This window comes from Girardinichthys multiradiatus, chromosome 3 (assembly GCF_021462225.1).
Source record: "Girardinichthys multiradiatus isolate DD_20200921_A chromosome 3, DD_fGirMul_XY1, whole genome shotgun sequence".
Taxonomy (NCBI): Eukaryota; Metazoa; Chordata; class Actinopteri; order Cyprinodontiformes; family Goodeidae; genus Girardinichthys; species Girardinichthys multiradiatus.
The window spans coordinates 8,431,802-8,451,989 of NC_061796.1; the positions used below are offsets into that span (position 1 = coordinate 8,431,802).

A 20,188-nucleotide genomic window follows, 5' to 3' on the forward strand; every position below is an offset into this window, starting at 1 on the left:
GGGGAGAGGTTTGTTGTTGATTGATTGACGACGCGTTTGTATTTATACTTTTTTTTTTTTTTTTTTAGAACACGTACGTCGTGTTCTACGTAGCTTCAGCTGTATTTGCTTTATATATTTTCCAAAGTAAAATCGCTTAAGTAAAGTTACCTGCTTATAAATCTCAACGTTTTAATGAAGTATGAAAAAAGCTGAACTGATTGAGGAGGCGGCGGGGGGCAATTAAAAAGACATGTTTGATAGAAAGTAAATCTCAATAAACCTTTTAAAACCAGTAAAAACAGAAGTTTAATAAACAATCAGAAATCAAACAGGTTTAATCTCTTGAGTTGCAACTCAGATAGTGATGCTTCCAGGTGGTGTGGTTGGTCTGCACACTCGACGCCCTCTAGCGAAGAATGGTAGTTAAGGCAGACATATCTGGTTTTTATCTGGCTTTGTTGTTTGTTTTTATTTGGACGTTGACGTTGAGTGTTATGAAAGGCGCTTGTAAATAAAATGTATTATGTAATTTACCATGAATGCAAGAAGTCCCAAAAGAGTCCCTTTTGCTTCATAACTGTTTGCAAACAACAGATATCAATAACGTTTTTTCTCATTTGTTAACTTGAGGCATGGTGTGTTAATGTTTGAGATATTGTAGCCTACTTCATGTTGTCAGACTGGTACCATTTAAGTAATTTCTTGACTCTAAAGGTCTGCCAGCAGTCAGGCCTAGGGAAAAGTAGTTATTCCAGTTAAATTTGTTAACAAGGGGACATTTACATCATAGAGGGTCCTATGGACAGACTCTCCCACCTCAGCTGTAGATCTCTGCAGTTCATCCAGAGTGATCATGGGCCTCTTGGCTGCATCTCTGATCAGTCTTCTCCTTGTTCGAGATGAAAGTTTAGAGGGACGGCCGGGTCTTGGTAGATTTGCAGTGGTCTGATACTCCTTCCATTTCAATATGATTGCTTGCACAGTGCTCCTTGGGATGTTTAAAGCTTGGGAAATCTTTTTGTATCCAAATCCGGCTTTAAACATCTCCACAACAGTATCACAGACCTGCCTGGTGTGTTCCTTGGTCTTCATGATGCTCTCTGCGCTTTGAACAGAACCCTGAGACTATCACAGAGCAGGTGCATTTATACGGAGACTTGATTACACACAGGTGGATTCTATTTATCATCATCAGTCATTTGGGACAACATTGGATCATTCAGAGATCCTCATTGAACGTCTGGAGTCAGTTTGCTGCCCTGAAAGTAAAGGGGCCGAATAATATTGCACGCCCCACTTTTCAGTTTTTTATTTGTTAAAAAAGTTTGACACATCCAATAAATTTCATTCCACTTCATGATTGTGTCCCACTTGTTGATGATTCTTCACAAAAAAATTTAATTGTATATCTTTATGTTTGAAGCCTGAAATGTGGCAAGAGGTTGACCAGTTCAAGGGGGCCAAGTACTTATGCAAGGCACTGTAAATACTCTGCTAATCTTTTCAACTCAGAACAAACTGGTGAGACTGCTTAGCCACTGTTTTAATCAGAAATGACATAGACCAGTTGCTGTGCATTAGTGCATTTTAATGACACATGTTAGCAATTACAGCACATACCAGATTGTCATCTGATAAAGTCATTCTTTCCAAAGCTGTGTGAGCCACACTGTAAGCACTCTGGTTTAAAATCAAAGCCATTCCTTGTGTATAAGTTTGAGGCTGACCTTTAACTTTTTAACACAGATATTTAAATTTCATAATAAAATAAATATACATCTACTTATGGATAAACCCCTTTTTATATTACAGCTCCTTTCATAGTTAGGATGGTAATCTGTTTTTGGTCTAGCTCTGCAACTCACTTCCCATGGCTTTAAGACCAACCAAGCAATATTCTGTGCCTTTACTCTGAATTTGAAATAGGTTATGAAAATATCCATTTGAGGATATGAAAAAACCCAATAATACAGACAGATTAAAATGGATAAAACCTCAGAGTCTACTAATAGCAGAGAAAGGGAAACAAAGAGGTGAGACTCATGGTGTCTTATAGGCATGGTGATAAGATCTTCACAGCCGTGGGGCCTGTTCTGTTTTTTTCAAAGTTGAAACCAGGTCCTCATCTGACTCCAGCCTTAATATCTGATGGTTTTATATTTCTTTTCCAAATGGGAGGGATCTGTGTCACAAACAAAGCAGAACTTGCCTTAAAACATACATTCCTATGGTATAACTAGATACATTTCTGCACAATAACTTACAGGAGTAAATAGGACTTAAGAAATAACAAATATATACTACAGTACTATAATGGTACACTGTGCCATGTTACAACCATAAACTTCAGTGTAGTTTGCTGGAATTTTACATGACAGACCAACAAAACGTTTTTTTCCAACCAAAAAAAAAAAATGGATCCAGTGCAACCAACTGTCAGAGGTCATTCAATTAGTAAATGGAGCCCATATGTGAGTAATTTAATTAATGGAAAGTTTGATGGAGATAGGAGGTAGCCAAAAACAAATGATAGCTACACTTTTTACATTTTTATTTATTAAAAAAGACAAGAGCGACATTATTGTTTTGTGTTAATCTGTCACATAATATCCTAATAAAATATTCTGGAGAATGTGGTGGTAACATGACAAAATGGTAAAAAGTTGAAGGGGTCTGAAAACTTTGAGAATGAAGTGTAGTGGACATGCTGAGTCTGGATTACCAAAGGCGGAATTGAGGGTTCTAAATGTCGTCCTAGAAATGATAGGAGGCGTCTCCATATTAGCCCGCTGCCCAAAAACATGAAGCCAGTTACCAGCCAGAAGGCACGAGGATCCTGTGATAAACACAAATAGGCCAACATTAATAAACAAACAAGCAAAAGGTGTAGTTGGTTTTAACGAAGGTATAATGATCTAACAGCAGAATGACTTACATCTTCAAAGACTGTCGTTAAATTCATTCCAAAAGCTACTCCGATCAGACCAAACAGGGTCAGGGAGAAGGAACCCATTGTCAGCTGCAGATTCAGACGCATCATCACGTTACGATGGCTAAAGCAAAAAAAAAAAAAAAAACACATAGGCACAGGTTTTTTTTTATGTTAAGGTAGTTTAAAATATTTTCACAACTTTTCCTAAAAATCAAAGGAAAATCAACAGACGTTAAGAGCAAATAAACATAACAGCAGTTTCCAACAACACTGAATCCTTATTGTATTGATATGTCACTTCCTCTAGATGTGTATGTCCATGTGAAATGTAAAAATAATGTCTAATCAGGATGCGTACCTGTCTAGATTGATAAAGATGACACTCTCTGAGTCGTCTATCAGACCCTTCAGCTCTCTGGCCTTGTTGCCCAGCTCCTCGGCCTGTACGCAGTGGAAAGATTTCATGATCTGAACTGTCATGGTCAAAACTAAAAACATCCTCTTTTAGGTTTCCTGCTTTAGAACACACCAGAAATTATTTGGTCTCCCATTAAAATTGAAGTTAGTTGGATAAAAACCTAGATGAAAAACTATACCTAAGATATCGTGGAGTGTCATTAACATGGAGCTGAGCTCTGAACCTTGGCGACTCACTGCAACATCATCATTCTCTATTGTCTGTTTTTCAACTAATTGTCTCACTGATGTACTCAAGAATACTTTGCTAAACAGAATGAGTTATTGACTGCAGGAAGCCCAGGTCATTCACTGCATAAATCATCCCAAATCATCATCATCATCCCTTCACTGCAGTTCTTGAAATGGTTTGAAGCGTTGTTTTTCATGCCAGGCTGTGGGTAGTTTCAATCAAATCCAGTGCTGTGATTTACAGCCACACATCTTTATTATAAAATTGTCCATTTCAAAGAAATTGTTCCAAATCTCACCTGGATCAGACAAAGCACTTGAAAGCAAAATAGCTGCTTCTGGCAACCCCACTAAACAAGCCATATTTGAATAATTACAGTGATGATTGATTGGCAGCTATCCTAAATGTTTTCCACTTGTAAATATCAGTGAAAAGACGAGCCCCCAACTGTTTGGAAATGGGATTTTAATCCTTTCCAGATTGATGGGCAATTATTTATTTTAGATCACTACAGACTGTCTTCCAACCTCTGCTTTATGTTAAACACCTGAATGCTTCAGATGTCAGACTCATTCCTGAAGGACGAAACCCCAATACATAAATCTGAATAGCCAGAAGCAATGTGTTTTTTCTGTTTCTTTTTTATGCAGTAAGTTAATTAGCCTTAGGTTATGAGCTGTGGTAACTCATAAAATAGATCTTCAACACTGAGAAGAGTTGCTCACCCAATGGAGGACTACCAAACAAGAGCATTCTAGCAGGTTGGAGGAGGAATTCAGTCACTGTCTCTGGGATGAATACTCATTGGTCATTAGCAGATTTGCACTAAAAAAACGATATCTCATGACAGTATCCTGATTGCATAATTAACTTTATTAAATCGAGACTGGATCCAGCATCTAAAGTGGGCAGGCCACCTTGATGTAATAATAATAAGCAGCCCCAGGCCAAAGAAGCAGAGGGTGTGAGGTAGGGCGCTGAGCTTCCCATCTTCTGCAGCAAAGGCCAAGCCCAGGACCCAGTTAGTCTGTGATTGGTGGGCAACTGCTTCCACGCCTAGCAAATGGTCCTACAGATGTATTGAATGCTGGATGTAGCCTGTGGGCCTTGAGTTCTGATATGTTATACATCTCATCAAAGCACCTGGATTCTGTTTAGCCTGATTGTTTTATTGAGACTCTGCCTCTCCCTATGGAACATGGTGACACATCCAGCTCAGCAGGAATCAACACCGTCCAGATAAAATGACTTAACATTCTGAAATATTAATGTGAAACTGTATAAAAACAAGTTATATATGTAGAAGTCCATCAATTAGTCCTTATTTGAAAATATTTACTACCAATCCAGTCTTTTTTTTTCTCGAGATTTTCCCTCTGTGGTGCATTTCTTTGTTGAAAAGGTAAATAAATCTGGTCTATTTGAGCCTAGTGGATTTTAGTCTATTTAATTTTATGATTCTGTTACAGAACACACATCCAGAAGACATTTGTTTTAATATTCATTGTTTCTGTTCAACTACCTGCAGGTAGTAATTCTCCAGTAAAAGCTCCATCTCCTCGCAATGGTCGATACCAAAACTGCTCTCCTCACTGAAAAGCACAAAGATACATAGTTTATCATTTAAGCATAAAACACATTTACGCTGCTGCATAATGAACCTCAAATAAAATAATGGAATAACATATTCGAGATTAAATACACATTTGCATTGAAATCCAATACCAAATATTCACAGCATTTGAATATAACTGGGAGAAATGTGACAGATCCAATAAAACTGGGATAGCAGTGGGTGCATGGGACCAACTACAAAATAGCTTTCCAATAATTCCAAAAAACATCTGGCATTAGTAATGGTTCTTCTTCATTTTCTTCCAATGAAGGAAATGATGTCTATGGTCATGTCTGAGTTTGAAGGTGGATGGTTCATCACATCTTGGAGCAAAGCAGAGGGTGTCTGAGCTTGTATCAGACAATACAATGCCTTGCTAAAGTATTTTTTTACCCTTTATTACTTTTCTATATTATGTCACAATACAACCATAAACTTTCATGTAATGTTTGTGATAGACCAGCACAAAGCAGCAGTGTCAAGCAGGAGGTTAATGATGCATAGTTTTTATACATTTTTAAAAAGTAAAAATCTGAAAACTATGGAGTGCCTATGTATTCAGTCCTCTTTAATCTGATTCTCTTACATAAAATAGTGAGACCAACTGTCTTCAGTCATCTGTGCACCAACACGTGATCGCCCATCTAAACTGATAGGCCGGGTAGGTAGAGTGTTAATTAGAGTAGCAGGCAAGAGGCTCATGGTAACTCCAGAGGAGCTGCAGAGAGCCACAGCTCAGGTGAGAAAATCTGCTGACAGGATGACTATTAGTTGTGCGCTCCACAAATCTGTCCTTTATGGAAGTAGGAAAGAAGAAAGCCACAATAATATGGATTATCAGACTGTCTAGTCCAGATCAATTATCCAACATAGAAGTAAATTTAGCTTATACACAAAACAATGTATATGGAGTTAAACTAACCCTGAACACACCATCCCCACACTGAAACCTGGTGGTGGCGACATCATGTGGGGATGTGGAAACTGGTCAGACTCGGTAAAAAGATTAATGGAGCCAAATATAAAGCGAACCTGGCAGAAAACCTGTTAGATGCTGCAAGAGACTTAGGACATTTAATTTGACTGACCCTGAGTTAATATGCCAATTCATTCTCCAGATGATAAAAACTGATAGGGACATCATTAAAAAACACTTTAATGCCACACTTTTCTGCTTTTTATTTGTAAAAAAAAAAAAGTAAACAAATGTGTATCCTTTTCCTTTGAAATTTTGCTCTAACTTGTGTTGGTCTATCAAAATAAATGTATGTATTATTTATAATTTTGGAAAATGCGGACAATTCTAGTGGGATCATAAGCATTCAAGCTCCTCATTATTTCACCGAAAAACTAACCTAAGCTCAGCTCTGACCTTAGCTAATAAGGACAATGATACAAAACTATTATATTATTTGTAGATGAGGGTAATGACCCTTTAGAGTCAAAAGCAGACTTTGACCATTTGCGATTAATCCAAGTCTTGTTTTTCCTTTTTTTTCCAGCAACAACTAAACCACTCTCCTTTTAGGAAATCTTTGGTGATAGATTTCAGCATTCAGAGACATGAATAAGATTTCACAGGAACATACAAAACTCTTGGATCTGTCCATTTTGTGAGACACAATTCTTCAATCATCTCGTCCTCATCCAGGATCTTCAGCAAAGAGTCCTTGAACACTTTAATGTCTGTTTCCAACTCCGACAAGCTGCCAGATGGAAAATAAGTCAAATGAAAACTTGAAATATGTCAATGTTTAGGTTAAACACTCCTGTGTGAAGGTGCACTTTACCTCTTGCTGTTCTGCAGCAGAATATGCAGCTTACTTCTATCTGCAGAAAGGATTTTAGGATCCACGAGGGACTCCAAAGTGTCCAATATGGCTGGTTCAACATCGTTGAGCCGGGTTTGCAACAAGTTTACCTGTTGACACAGATCCATGAGGGCACAAGCACAGACACAGTTCATGTTATCTTGAAACAGAGCCTGACATGTGGAACCTTGTGCTGCAGGATGGCCTCCAAAGCTCTGAACTCAAAGGGCAGAGAGTGTGTTTGTGATGCTAGCTGGGGGGCAAGCTCCAGGACCAGCCAGCGTTCCAGAACCAGACCGCGGAAATCCAACACCAAAAGGGACTCTGGGGTCAGGATGACTTTCAAAGACTATAAAGAAACAGGTTTCTGAATAAGTTAAACATGCTCTTTTATAATATAGGATGCATACACTTGTGTATGTTTTTTTTTAAATAAGTGATTTTATCTGCATGTTATTTGTGTGTTGTAGCATGGCTATGCGTGCATTTTATAGCATGTCCTTGAGTTGACATTGATTTGTAAACATTTGCAGTGAGCTAGATCAATGAAATCTCACTGATCTGCTACAGGTCAGTGTTTAAGGCTTAAATACTTAAATGCACCAATCAGGATCAGATTCTACATGATAGGTTTCTGGTGGACAGACGTGGAGCCAGAAATTTTGAGCCTCACGACAAAAATATAAATAAAGTTGGACCCACCTCCACAGTTGCTGTTACCACTGGAGATGGGGACTCGAGTTTGAGACTTGTACTCGACTTGGACTTGCAATTTGAGAATATTAAAAATAAAAAAAGAAACTGTTTTTAATGTTTTTTGTGTTTTGTTTAAGAATATCTTCTCTGTCTGAATGCCTGCCTGCTGTGTGCTATTATTTTCCTTATAAGTAGCGGTGACATAAAGCTATGTGACCAAATGTGGCGTGAGTGCAAACCATCACAATCATGGTGCCGCCGGTGAGCACACCTGTTCATAATACCTTTTGGCTAAAAAGACTTCTCACAAGCAGCAAACTGCAGCATCTGTGGCATAAAAATACAGGATGCTGGGTCCACCACACCTTATTTCATTCGACACCTGAAAACCCACCCTGAAAGGTTAGTCACTGCGTGATATGAAAGGTTGATGTCAGCATCTATGCTACAAACAAGCTTAGTGTCACAGTGTTGAAAACAGTTCGTTACTAGCTGTTACTGGGGGGCCTTTTATGTCAGAATCCCTATTGTTCATTTAAATTCAGTTTTAGTTTTCATTCTATAATTATTTATTTGGTTTTTATTTTATTTTATTTTATTTATTGATATTGATTTTTCTTTTGTAATAAAAGATAGCAGATGTTCACTGTTAAAACAAAAGAATATTCTATCCACCAGCAAGTCAATATTGTAAGAAAATAACTTAATACTTAACTTAATACATTTTTTGGAGAACAATACAGCTAAAAATCAGTAAAACATTTGTGTGTGCTTTTTTTTTTTAAATTGTATTTTTTTATTTAGCAGTTCAAGCTAATGATCACACCTTAGATATCGCAATGCAACTTTCTATGTAAACCATACAGCAGAAGTGTCATGACAGACCATTACCACTATAAAGCGATTTGCATTTTGAATGCTGTGTCACTCAAACATTTGACACATAACTTGGACTTAAATTTAAAGACTTAAGACTTGACTTGGACTTGCAAAAAATGACTTGTGAACATCTCTGTTTACCATATCTTTATCTAACTGACCCATCAAAAGCTTTACATAAGTAACTTTAAAAGCTTGAAACTGTCTTATTCCCTGTAGTTCAATACAAGTACAATATTTATTGCTAGTTAACTGTACATGCAACAGTCTACTTTATGCAAGATTTAAAGCAGACATAAAAAATGTGCTAAAAGCCATATTTGGCCGTCTCCATATATTAGTTAGTGTGAAAATTCAAAATAAAAAATTGTCTTAACACTCTTGAAAGATTAAAAAACATATACTTAAATATACATTTTAACTGTACCTTTATAAAATTATAAAGTATAACATGCATTGTATAACTTTAAAAAAAAAGAAAATATGTTGATATCATCTCAAAATAGTGATTTTTGTACAAAACCCATAAGCAATTTAACAGCTAGCACTGCGCATGCTCAGCCTGACTCACAGAGAGCTCAGCCTCCTAACTAAATTCAATGATAACGTTTTTTAAGTCTAGCTTCCTCTTTTTTCTCCTTCCATTTTAAAAACCTGAGGCAACATGGTCATCACTAATCGTCATCGTCATCAAGTGCTGTTTTTAGGGCCTGGGGAGAAAAAGGTACAAAAGAGTTTATTATTGGAATCAAATCAGATGCCATGATAGGCAAAACTTGATAAAATATCTACACAGCACTAGGAGGAGCCTACTTTATACAATTTCTTCTAAGTTTTTGTAGTTGATTTGGTAGAGTTGTGTCATCAAAATTTGTTTTAGTGGGACACATTAGTGCTGGACATGATATTTATGTACAGACTACTCTTGTAATCTTTTAAAATTTTTCAGTAAAGAAGTTAGCAAATTTAATGCAGGCCTTGTTAGAGTGAAGTACGGACACAGGAGGGTTTGTTACATTATTCATGTTATTATTGATTATTTCAGAAAAGAACGATCCCCTTGCATTTTTCAGTTGTAAGTTATATCTGTAAAGTCTTTCTTTATAGATGTTATAGTGAACCTAGAGTCCAGTCTTTCGCCACCTCTGTTCGGCTTTTCGACACTTTTCTTTTTTACTTCTTACCAGTGAACATTTCTCCAGTGAGATTTCTTCTCACCAGAGACATCCTTCACCTTAATGGGAGCAATGGCATCAATAATGTCTGACGCTTTAGAATGGAAGTCATCTACCAGCTCATTTACTGAGTTACAGGACAAAGAGAAAATGAGAGTATATTTGATTAAAGGTTTCAGTTGAACTGAGCGTTTTCTTATAATATCTCTTTGGCTAATTGAGTCGATGGAAATGATGCTTTCAAAGATAACAGAAAAGTAGTCAGACAGGGCAACATCAGTTACAAAGACCTTTACTGATGATTGAGTCCGGAATATGCAGCATGCAGGTGCAAAAGAATGACAGTGGGTAAGAATCCTAACCTATACAATAACCGTAAGCATACTTTGTACGTTATTGGGCAAAACATAGCAGGAAGAATGGTTAGAGAGATATATAAACCGATAAACTGAAACGGTCTCCTTGGGCTTTTTAGTGACTAAAAACTGAGCGGAAAATTTGTGAAACTATTTTTATGACACCCGCTACATGTTCGTGTGATCTCTTCAGTCTAAATAATCAACAGTGACAGCAAAGATACAGCGCCTTGCACAAGTATTCATAAACCTATACCTTTTCTTTTGTTTGCTTTCATCACAACCAAAACCCTTAATGCATTTTGTTGCGATGTTATGTAATAGACCAACACAAAGTAAAGCCAGAGGAGGAGGAAATTAAACACTGATCTTTTACATGTAAAAATCTAAAAATTGTGGCGTGCATTTGTATTTATCCCTCTTCGAGTCAATACTTTGCACAAAAACCTTTTGATACTATAACAGATGCAAGTGTCAACTAGTTTTGCACATCTAGATACTGAAATTCCTGCCCATTGTTCTTTGCAAATTAGCGTAAACCTAGTTGGATTGGATGCTCACCACACATTCTCAATGGGATTTAGCTCTGAATGCTGACTGGGTCATTCTACCGCATAAAATGCTTTGACCTAAACTAGGGATGCACGATATATCAGCATTACAGTAATCTGTGGACATATCAGTATCGGTCCGATAAGTAAAACTGGGCCAATATTAATAATTGAGGTTTATTTTTATCTTATTGCCGTTTGTGTTTCGAGATAGGAGGGGGTTCATCATGTGGTATTTGTTTGAGCATGTGACAGTGATGCAAAGCAGGACTGTGAGGTGTTAAACTGAAGCAGAGAACCAATCTCAACTGTATGATCGTTTTTCATGGTGTCAAAAGGGTGGGGAAATATATAAAGCACAAATAATATCAGTAAATATCAGTTATATTCCATAACACAATAATAATATCAGATATTGATATTGGCCCAAACTTTTATATTGGTTCATACCTGATCTAAACCATCCTGTTGTAGCCCTGGCTATTACAGACTACAGTCTTTTGCAGCCTCCATGTTTTCTTGCAAGAGTCTCCCCTGTTTAGCTCCATCAATCTTCTAAATCAACTCTGACCAGCTTCTTTGTCCCTGCTGAAGAAATCCCCACAGTAAGATGCTGCCACCGCCATGTGTCACCATGGGAATAGTGTGTTCAGAGTGAAGTACAGAGTTTCTCACAACACAGTTTTGCATGTAAGCCAAAAGTTTAACTTTGCTCTAGTCTGACCAGAGCAGTTTCCTCTCTTCCCTACATAGCATATGGCAAAATTTAAACTGGAATTCTTGTGTCTTTCAACGACGGCTTCTTTGTTCCTTTCTTTCATAAACACTAGCTTTGAATAGTGCACAGCTAGTTATGGTCTGGTTGACACATTCTCCCACCTGAACTGTGGATAACTGCAGCTCCTACAGAGCTACCATGGACCTCTTGGCTACTTCTCTATACCCTCAATGCTCTCCTTGTCTGCTTTTTCAGTTTAGGTGGATGGCCATGATTTGACAGTTGTTCAGTTGACAACCAGTGCACTGTGAGATGTTCAAAGCTTGGGATACTGTTTAACATTTTATAGCATATTTTTCCTCCCAAGAATAATGGTATGATTACTTTCACAAGGTACTGTACTTTTTGAGTTATGATTTTCATATTTCTGAAGGACAGACCCAGCAGATGCCAAAGCGGTGCTCCTGCAGCCCCAGGAGGTCTCCCTCTACCTGAAGCCTGGAGTTATTGAGTCATTTCCTCTCACCATCTTCACAGCAACAGGCCACCCGATAACAGAGCCGACTCTGGACCTCAGCAATGTACCGGTTGGAGTTAATGTCACAATCAGCAGCACAATCAAAGGAAACCCACAGCTCTTATAGGTCAGAAAGATAATACATAATAATGTATGTAAAGGAAATTATACCAATGCTAATAACTATTTTTAATGTAGGTGAGTGTGGAAGCTGCCCAGTGTCCCAGTAAGAGCGCAACCTCAAACCGGAACAGAACTGGACCCTGGTCTATTCTTATTACATCCAGAAGGTTTTCAGTGAGCCTCAAGCTAGAGATTACATTGCTGTGTAAGCTGTCACAACCAGAAAGCAACTCTGCTTATGAACTGAATCGTGGACCAAAAATGTTTACGTTTCCCACCGATTCATCTAGTTTCCCACAGGTGAATGTAACTGCACAGGAAACCGTGAGGAAAACAGCCCCGACTGCAGCAGCCAAGGGACTCTGGTCTGTGGCCAATGCGAGTGCTACGAGCCTTATTTCGTACAACACTGTCAGATGAAGGGCGACTCCATCTCACCCCAAGATGAAAATTTGTGCCACTCAGGCCCAAATGCCTCAGTTTGCAGTGGCAGGGGTTCTTGTGTGGAGGGCTTTCGTGAGTGCAACAAGCGGGCAGATCTAAGAGAGACATAGAGCGGACGATACTGCGAGTACAGCAACTTTGACTGTCCACACCATAATAACAGGTACAGTACTCCAGAGAAAGATTAGTAAAAATACAGAAGTGTCTCCTTTTTAAAAGTGTCGGCTGCATTAATTGCACCCCAGATATGATAGAAGATATGCTAAAAGCCCTATAATATATCAAACATTTATTATTGTATCATCATCTCAAACTGAAAATTATTTAAAAAAAGCAAATGTAAACAAATACTTGTTTTTAATAAAATCCCTGTGCTTGTCCTCCTTCTGTGTACAGGACAGCTCTTAGGTCATCTCCTGTAACATTTTCCAAGGTTGGAGCATATAGAGAGGGGAATCTTTGACCAATCGTCCACAGTCCTGGCTCATCCCTTATGATCTCTCTTCAGCTCACCCAACAGGTTTTCTGTTGGATTTAGATTAAGAAAACAGGTTGGAAACAGATCCTGCATCATACCCAACAGTGGGATTGAGCTGTTTTTCCACTTTTTCATCCTTTGTTTCATGCCTGGAACCCACCTGGAGTTTTTATTGCTAAAAACTTTTTGTGTCACCCAAGCAACCAATGTCAGCCCCAGTAGAGCTCAGCATGCACCACATGTTTATGTTTGTGATGGTAGGACCCAAACAACCAGTTAGCACAGGGGTCTGCAAGCTGTCAACCTGCATGGTTTTAATAACAGTGGCCAAAAATACCTTAAAACTGAGCAGTTTTAGAATTTAAAGTTAACAAAAAGGTTTCAGGAGTTTCTATTTATTTTTATGCATTTGTTCTTTAGAATTTCACAATAGAGTAATACTAATAGTACAAAAAAGCATTTGTAAGTCATTATTTAAAAGAAACTTTTTTTCTCCTAATTTTTCACAAATATGGAATGATCCAATCAGGAAAATATATTAATTAATTAATCTCTAACAAATTTTATTTACTAAGTATTTTTAAAACTTGAAAAATGTATACGTTTTTCAAAAGGTCATGTAGGTTTTGCAGCTCTAGTAAATTTAATTAAGTAAGATCCTGCGAGGAATGCCCTGATTGCTTCAGCGTTTGCCAGGAGTGCGCTGCGTGCGAGGAGTACCGAAAATGGTCGACACAAAAGATGAGCTTCAGAGAAGACTCTGTAAATTGAGGACCTATCGCTACTTCTACTTCTCAAGCCGGCCCTCTAGTGGACAGGTGACTGTGGTTCGAGCTAAAGAGTGCTGATCAACCATCAGATGCTTGTACTTTGAAAGACAATGTTTAGAAACAAGAAACAGAACGTACGGCCATTCGTATGATAATGCAGTTGTTTCTGGTTGTGAGGCTGGTGCTGTGCTGGAAGCGAAGGTCTCTAGCCTGAAGTTGTAGGTCCTGGCAAAGTTCTGTCTTCTTCTTTTCTGTAAAAGAAAATGGCATCACAGAAGAATTGTGTATTATCACTGATAAACATTTTATACAAAGTACCTCACAAAATCATGCTCAAACCTTTTCACATTTTGTCACATCTCAACTACACACCAAGTGATCTTATGTGAATATAAACACAAAGAAGAGCAGAAGCAGAAATGGTTCACACGATTCTGAAAAGTGTGGTGTGCATTGATATTCATCCCCTTTTAATCTAAGACACTTAAATAAATGTTCCCAACAAGGCATGGCCTTCTGCTAAAACTGACAGGTTGGGCAAGGAGAACGTGGATTAAAGAAGCAGCTAAAAGGCCCATAGTAACACTGGGGGAGTTGCAGAGATTGACAGCTCAGGTGGGAAAATCAGTTGATAGAAAGAAGAGTGGGAAGCGAAAGGCATTGTTGAAAGAAAGCCAAAAGATTTCATGTCTAAAGTATGCCACAACCCAACTAGAGGAAAAGGAAACATGTGGAAGAGGGTGCTCAGATAAAAGCAATATTTAATGTTTTGGCCTGCATTTAAAATGCTGTGCATCAAACTGAATACACCACCCCTATTGTGAAACATGGTGATGACAGCATCATGCAGTGGCAATGCCTTTTTTCAGCAAGGACAGGGAAACTGGTCAGAGTTAGTGGGGAGATGGTAGGAAATGCATGGCAATTCTGTGGAGGCTGCGGTGCCGGGTCATCTCACAACAGACAAGGGCCCTAAACAATCAGAATCAGAAAAGCTTTATTGCCAAGTACGTTTTTGGACATACAAGGAATTTGTTTTGGCGTAGTCAGTGCAATACAGTACAAATTAAACAGTATAAACATATCTACAATATAATATAAATATATGTGCACAGTTTTAAGTGAGTGAGAGTAAATATAGAGCAGTATTGGATGTCAGAGCAATACAACAGTGCAGGTGATCATTGTGTAAGTAAAGCAGGAGTCCAAGCTGAGTGTTAATGTAACGCATAGAGTTACAGGTTACAGGTGTCCTGTCAGCAAAAAAGGGGGGGGTGTGGGGGAAAGGGAGAGTGTCAGGGTGGTTTCTGGGCTTTGTTAACCAGACTGGTGGCAGATGGGAAAAAACTGTTCTTGTGGCGTGAGGTTTTGGTCCGGATGGACCGCAGCCTCCTGCCAGAGGGGAGAGTCTCAAAGAGTCTGTGACCGGGGTGGGAGGGATCAGCCAGAATCTTCCCTGCCCGCTTCAGGGTCCTGGAGGTGTACAGTTCCTGGAGCGACAGTAGACTGCAGCCAATCACCTTCTCAGCAGACCGAATAACACGCTGCAGCCTGCCCTTATCCTTGGCTGTAGCAGCGGCGTACCAGATGGTGATGGAGGAGGTGAGGATGGACTCAATGATGGCTGTGTAGAAGTGCACCATCATAGTCTTTGGCAGGTTGAATTTCTTCAGCTGCCGCAGGAAGAACATCCTCTGCTGGGCTTTCTTGATGAGGGAGCTGATGTTTGGCTCCCACTTGAGATCCTGGGAGATGATGGTTCCCAGGAAGCGGAAAGATTCCACAGTGTCAATTGTGGAGTCACAGAGGGTGATGGGGGCAGGTGGGGCTGGGTTCTGCCTGAAGTCCACAACCATCTCCACTGTCTTTAAAGCGTTGAGCTCAAGGTTGTTCTGGCTGCACCAGTCCAACAGATGGTCCACCTCCCATCTGTACGCGGACTCGTCACCATCAGAGATGAGTCCGATCAGGGTGGTGTCGTCTGCAAACTTCAGAAGCTTGACAGACTGGTGACTGGAGGTGCAGCTGTTGGTGTACAGGGAGAAGAGCAGAGGAGAGAGAACACAGCCTTGGGGGGAACCGGTGCTGATGGTCAGGGAGTCAGAGACGTGCTTCCCCAGCCTCACGCGCTGCTTCCTGTCAGACAGGAAGTCAGTGATCCACCTGCAGGTGGAGTCGGGCACACTCAGCTGGGAGAGCTTCTCCTGTAGCAGAACTGGGACGATGGTGTTGAAGGCAGAGCTGAAATCCACAAACAGGATCCTGGCGTAGGTTCCTGTGGAGTCCAGGTGCCGGAGGATGAAGTGAAGGGCTAAGTTGACTGCATCATCTACAGACCTGTTGGCTCTGTAGGCAAACTGCAGGGGGTCCAGGAGGGGGTCGGTGATGTCTTTTAGGTGTGAGAGCACAAGGCGCTCAAAGGACTTCATCACCACAGAGGTCAGGGCGACGGGTCTGAAGTCATTAAGCCCTGTGGTCCTTGGCTTCTTGGGAACAGGGACGATGGTGGAGGACTTGAAGCAGGCTGGTACATGACATGTCTCCAGTGAGGTGTTAAAAATGTCTGTGAAGACTGGAGACAGCTGATCAGCGCAGTGCTTCAGGCTGGCTGGTGAGACAGAATCCAGTCTAGCAGCTTTCCGGGGGTTCTGTCTCCTGAAGAGTTTGTTTACGACCCTCTCCTGGATGGAAAGAGCCGTCCTCGGCGTGGGTAGGGGGCTGGTGGGGGGGAACTTCAGGGTGGGGGTTGGAGGTGCCAAGGCCCCTCTTGAGGTTGGGGAGGTGGGGGTGGTGGATTGTGGCTGCAGCTATTGGGGGGTGTCGTGGGGGATGGTTGCAGGACTGTCCCTTTGTCTTTCAAAGCGGCAGTAGAACTCGTTCAGGTCGTTGGCGAGGCGTCGGTCGTTGATGGAGTGGGGGGCTTTTGGCTTGTAGTTGGTGATTAGCTTGAGCCCTTTCCAGACAGCCAGAGCTACAATACAATGGTTTAGATAAAAGAATATGTATGTCTTAGAATGGTCTAGTCAAAGTCCAGACCTAAATCTAATTGAAAAGCTGTGCAAGACGTGAAAACTTCAGATTCCAGGTTTCCTCCATCCAATCTGACTGAGATTGAGCTATTTAGAATAGGAGAGTGTGCAAAAAGACTGTAATGAAAGGTGTCTTTATAAATGTTTACTAATTTTCCTTCCAACTTACAATTATGCACTATTTTGTGTTGATCTATCACATAAAACAAATTTCAATTTCTGGTTACAACATGAAAAGATGTGAAAAAGTTTGGGGGGTATGAATACTTTGTATTTCTGGCTTTATAAGTCTACACAGCCTGGTTTTTCTAAATGATACATAAAGTTATATAAGATGGTTTGAGGGACCTCACTTTGTTCAGTCATGATGAACCGCAGCTCAGTTTTATAATTAGTCAACAGTTGTCTTGGTTAAAAATGTAAGAACCAATCACCAGTCTTCATTCAAGAGAGACACTTACCAAATGATGTCACATTTCCCTCCTGATCAAACTTCATCTGTCAAATAAACAAGACATGAAACTCAGTACGAATACTCAGCAGCCAGGATGTAACTCTATTTCACCTTCAACTTCATTGTGTTGCTTAAGTGTCTTAAGTGTGAAATCCAACAGTCAGTGAATGCTTCCCTAAAAGCATCATAATGTTGAGTTTACCTCCAAAACAGAAGCAACAGCAGTAATACTAGTTAAACCACTCTTGTAAGTGTCGATTATCTCACCACGACAAAAGTTGGAGACACGCTGGACAGAGGGGCATCGGTCACTCTGCTGCGCACAACGGACACTGGCAAAGGAAAAGCAAAACACAACTACGCCATGAAGACAACATTTCATTAATTCTTCGGCTGTAAATATGCAATTGTAAAGCACATAAAAGGGAGCTGTCTTTCCAATAACTGCAGCAACATAAAAATACTCTTTGATTAATAAAATCTAAATAACAGTAGTGGGTGCTGGTCATTGGCCTTCTGCACAAACCATGAATCAGTTCAGACTCGCCTTGATAACTTAAGTTCTTATAATCGACCCAAGGTTTGATGGATAGAAATGTGGTTATATCACTACAAACTATTTACCAACAGATGGTCTCTCTCAGAGTGGTTTAGGTTTAAAAAGGCAACAACTGGGTACAAAATATGGACTGACCCGGAGCTTAGATATTACTGACCAATAGTAGAGCCTTGTCTTTTTGTCTCCTTGTCTGCAGTCCTATCTCCAGCCAAACATTTCAGGTTATATGATACTCAAAGTGACTCTGAACCCATTGCTCTGTTTAAAACAGCTTCAGTTCCCTCATGAGAACGTATTGATTTGTCAATCAAGGCCCTTCCCCCCCGAACAGACTTTTCTGGAAGCATGCAGAGGTATTAGCATGCATAGAAATGTGGAATGTTTTTGTTGTGGTTCATCAAGCCATTTACCTCTCAGCTATGAATCATCTAGGCATTTAGAGGGCACCAACCACAAGGGACTGACCAGTGTTGGCAATAAATTAGATAATGATGCATGTTGTTATTAGCAGTCTGTCACAAACACACAATTTGTTCCCATCTCTTCAGTCATGTGTATAAAAATCCCAAAGATAGCACAGTTTGGCAGAGCTAAAATATATTCTAGCTCCAACAAGGTAATTCCTGAACTATTAGCTGAAAACTACACATTAGTAGTAGAGGATCAACTCGCTCATGTCATGCATTTGCTTTTCCTCAAATACATGACCATCAGACACCATCCAATGTAAATTGTTTTCTAAAAACAGACACCTTTTCACTTCGTCCACCAGTTGTTAAATCTTATTTTTTAAAGCGAACTGCAGAAAGCTGCTGTGGCAAGGTACAAGGACTGGGATGAAAAAGGGTGAAAAAAGTAGCAAAACAATCTAAGGAAAATATTTGACACAGCTTTCCATCTATCAATGAAGACCCCTATAAGGTTGCACTCAAGTCTTGCTTCTTTAAAATAAAGTATAAAATATTAGGGGTGTCTTTACACAGTATCTTGTATGTAAGAAATATTTGTTACTCCAATAAACAAATTAAGGGCATTTGACTAGGGGTTCCTGGCGGATAAAGGCACTGAACGATTCTGCCTTTTGGCTTAGATTTTTAAACAAATAGTGACAATAAATATGTTATATGCTGAGGTACATTTGAGATGGTAATTCCTAGATCTGAGATCTACTAAGACTAAAACGAATTTCTGCTACAAGATACCTTAGACTAAACAAAGGTGTTACAGTTACCTGTAATCAAAGTGACTTGAGTTAATCTGTGTAAATCTTACCAGGCCAGGTTGCTCCTCCTTGCAGCAGGATCTCCTTCCTGAGCCCCGCAGACTGACCTCTCAATAAAACCGGCCTCTGACAGCATGTGGATTTAGAGCCATCATCACCGTAGCTCCTGCTGAGCAATCCCACCTTTCTGTTACCAAGTGGCACAGCTTGCTTTAGCTGGTGTGCCAACGTGGGTCCACTAAAAAGGATGAGGGTTTGATTCCCACCAAATCGTGACGTTAGAGAGCAGCAGGAGCTGAAAACTCGTTTTCCAGCTGACGTGATCCTGGAGGAGTTCATGCAGCTAGCCAGCAGAAGTCTGTGCAGCTTTACCTCCATTCCAACAAAACACACAGCCTTCACACAGACTGACATGTGTTTGTTGTTAAGGCACCGCGACGAAGTCCGAAAAATGTTAGAACAAAAATACGTGCATGGCAGCATCAGCCTCCATAAAAAACAGTCATACTTGAGTCATCTCCTGAGTGGTCCAAACCTGTGTGAGTCCAAGTAACAAGAGGGGAAAGTCGTAGCACTAACTGTGAAGTAAACTCAGGTTGTGTACATGCGGTACTAGTTCTCTAACCTTCCTCTCAGTGTTTTCAAAACATCATCTGGACTTCCGCTTGTTGATGCTAACTCTTCGGATTTACCAGTTTACTGCCCTGATAAACTCACAAACTAAAACACCTGAGCACCTCCTGCTCATTATCGGCTCGACTGAGGCAACTTCAGCTAGAAAACAGGACAGAAGCAAGAACAGTATCCACAATGCACCGCGGTGACCGACCCTCAAAGATCGTCTCTGTTCTTCTTCTTCTGTGTTGTTTTTTGGCAGTTGGCAAATAACTTGAAGATGTGCATTACCGCCACCGACTGGTATGGAGTGTGGTTCTTCATGGTTTTAAATCTTATTTACTATTACAACAATCAAATTCTATTTATTAATTTAGTGCTTTTGAAAAATCTAATTATAATTTGAATATGTTTGCTACCTAAACTTCTTTGCAAAGTATCTCTCAATATAAAATTTTCTTTAATACCTACAAATTCTCTCCTTAAAATTGTTCTTTCTTGTTCATATTTCTGACACTTCAATATTACATGTTCTATTGTTTCCTCCTCTCCACAATAATCACATTTTCCTGTATTATGTTTATTTATCTTGAACAATGTAGAATTAAGTCCT

General features: G+C 39.8%; 1 protein-coding gene across 2 annotated transcripts; it reads right to left on the minus strand.

Moving 5' to 3' along the window:
• Positions 1–1,553: 1,553 nt before the first annotated feature.
• mrs2 (magnesium transporter MRS2) lies at positions 1,554–19,780 on the minus strand. 2 transcript variants are annotated; one of them, XM_047362047.1, is made up of 14 exons: positions 19,586–19,780; positions 19,011–19,495; positions 17,447–17,511; positions 17,187–17,223; positions 13,835–13,947; positions 7,692–7,754; positions 7,177–7,338; positions 6,969–7,099; positions 6,768–6,884; positions 5,086–5,155; positions 3,273–3,355; positions 2,918–3,035; positions 2,705–2,818; positions 1,554–2,164 (listed from the first exon to the last, which is right to left on the minus strand). In XM_047362047.1, the coding sequence occupies exons 2-14, from the start codon at positions 19,441–19,443 to the stop codon at positions 2,105–2,107; spliced, it is 1,566 nt and encodes a 521-aa protein (XP_047218003.1). In that variant the 5' UTR covers positions 19,444–19,495; positions 19,586–19,780; the 3' UTR covers positions 1,554–2,104. The 2 variants fall into 2 exon arrangements, with proteins under 2 accessions (XP_047218003.1, XP_047218004.1); XM_047362048.1 differs by lacking the exon at positions 7,692–7,754 and having other exon boundaries at positions 19,011–19,777.
• Between the last annotated feature and the right edge of the window lie 408 nt (positions 19,781–20,188).